Raw genomic sequence first — 1,909 nt, forward strand, 5'->3', positions numbered from 1 at the left:
TGCCAGCTCTCCCTGCTGTGCCCCTGGGATGGGAGGTGCATCTCGGCCAGCCCCTGCCTCTCTGCCCCTCCAGCTGGTCCATCACCCCTCTGATGTACCCAGCCTCCTTCCTCTTCAGCATCCCCAGCACCGCCTATGTGGCCCTGACATGCATCAACCTCTTCATCGGCATCAATGGCAGCGTGGCCACCTTCGTGCTGGAGCTCTTCGTGGACCAGGTGAGCCCCTGGGCTGTCCCGGACCCCCGTCCCATCCCTGCGGGGCCGGCACCAGCTCCCCCACCCCTCTCCTCGCTGCCCTGGCAGAACCTCAACAACATCAACCGCGTCCTGAAGAAAGTTTTCCTCGTCTTCCCCCACTTCTGCCTGGGCCGAGGCCTCATCGACATGGTGAAGAACCAGGCGATGGCTGACGCCTTTGAGAGGTTTGGTGAGTCCAGGGGCATCGGGGCTGTTCCCCCTCCCCAAAGACTGGCCAGCACAGGGGCCCTCCCCAGCGTCCTCCCCTCCTACAGCCCCTCTCACCGCTCACAGGGGACAAGTACTTCGTGTCCCCCCTGTCCTGGGATCTGGCAGGGAAGAACATGTTCACCATGGCCGTTGAGGGCGTCATCTTCTTCCTCTTCACCCTCCTGCTGCAATACCGCTTCTTCCTGCGGCTCGGGTGAGGACCGGCCGTGGGGCAGCGGTGGGGCGGCCGTGGGGCAGGCAGCCCTGGAAGTGCCCCTGCCGCTGTTGCCCCCAGGCCGCGGGCTCTGCAGCTGCCCTCGCTGGGGGAGGAGGACCGGGACGTGGCCAGGGAGCGGGCGAGGGTGGGCAGCACCCGCCCGCACAGCCACCTCCTGCTGCTGAAGGACCTGACCAAGGTGCGTGCTGTGGGGCTGGACCCTGCCTCGTCCTTCGCTGTGGGGCTCCAGCCTCTCCCATAGCCCCCGGTCCCGCTGGCGGGTGATGGGTGGGGAGCACCCAGCACTGCCTCGGCTCTGCCGCACAGGTGTACCGGCGCAGGAAGGCTCCGGCGGTGGACCGGCTCTGCATGGCCATCCCCCCTGGGGAGGTGAGTGCCGGACAGACAGACAGATGCCACTGCGGGCAGGGCCGGGGCTGCCGTAACCCCGGTCTGTGCCCCGCAGTGCTTCGGCCTCCTGGGGGTGAACGGCGCAGGGAAGACCTCCACCTTCAAGATGCTGACGGGAGACACGGATGTGACGCTGGGGGAGGCCTGGCTGAAAGGGCACAGGTGGGCGAGACAGGGGGACCCCCCCCGTGGCCAACCCGCTGCTCCCCCTCTCCTTGTCCCCGCAGCACATGTGCTGTCATCCCCGTCCCCACCCTGTGCTCCCCCTTGCCCTCATCCCTGCAACATGCTTGCACTCGGCTTCATCCTCATCCTCATCCCTGCAGTGTGCTCATCCCTATTCCCGCAGTGTGCTCAGCCTCGTCCCTGTCCCCGGAACTTGTCCCTGTCCCCGCCGCGTGCTCAGCCGTGTCCCCGTCCCCGCAGTGTGCTCACTGACCTGCAGTCCGTCCACCAGCACATGGGTTACTGCCCCCAGTTCGACGCCATCACGGACCTGCTGACGGGGCGGGAGCACCTGGAGTTTTACAGCCGCCTGCGTGGTGTCCCGGAGGAGGAGACCCCCAGGGTAGGGCCCGCGCCCCGGCACCCCCATCCCAGGGGACCCCCATCCTCATCCCCTCCGTGTCTCTCGCAGGTGGCTCAGTGGGGCATCGCCAAGCTGGGGCTGGGGCCACACGCAGACCGGCCGGCGGGCAAGTACAGCGGGGGCAACAAGCGCAAGCTCTCCACGGCCATAGCCCTCCTCGGCTCCCCGCCCGTCGTCTTCCTGGTGAGTGGGGGCAGTGGGGGGGGGGGCCCCGGCAGCACCTCGCCCCCGCCCCGGCGGACA

General features: G+C 68.2%; 1 protein-coding gene across 1 annotated transcript in view; it reads left to right on the plus strand.

The window, feature by feature from the left end:
• ABCA7 (ATP binding cassette subfamily A member 7) overlaps positions 1 to 1,909 on the plus strand; it is a 39,932-nt gene that overhangs the window by 36,606 nt on the left and 1,417 nt on the right. Inside the window, exons 28-35 of the mRNA XM_019472212.1 lie at positions 74 to 218; positions 306 to 429; positions 534 to 663; positions 745 to 865; positions 994 to 1,056; positions 1,133 to 1,239; positions 1,504 to 1,645; positions 1,715 to 1,849. Coding sequence (XP_019327757.1) covers positions 74 to 218; positions 306 to 429; positions 534 to 663; positions 745 to 865; positions 994 to 1,056; positions 1,133 to 1,239; positions 1,504 to 1,645; positions 1,715 to 1,849 — 967 coding nt within the window. The remainder of the gene's footprint in view (positions 1 to 73; positions 219 to 305; positions 430 to 533; positions 664 to 744; positions 866 to 993; positions 1,057 to 1,132; positions 1,240 to 1,503; positions 1,646 to 1,714; positions 1,850 to 1,909) is intronic.

Source organism: Aptenodytes forsteri, unplaced genomic scaffold (genome assembly GCF_000699145.1).
Source record: "Aptenodytes forsteri isolate BGI_AS27 unplaced genomic scaffold, ASM69914v1 Scaffold147, whole genome shotgun sequence".
NCBI classification, from domain to species: domain Eukaryota; kingdom Metazoa; phylum Chordata; class Aves; order Sphenisciformes; family Spheniscidae; genus Aptenodytes; species Aptenodytes forsteri.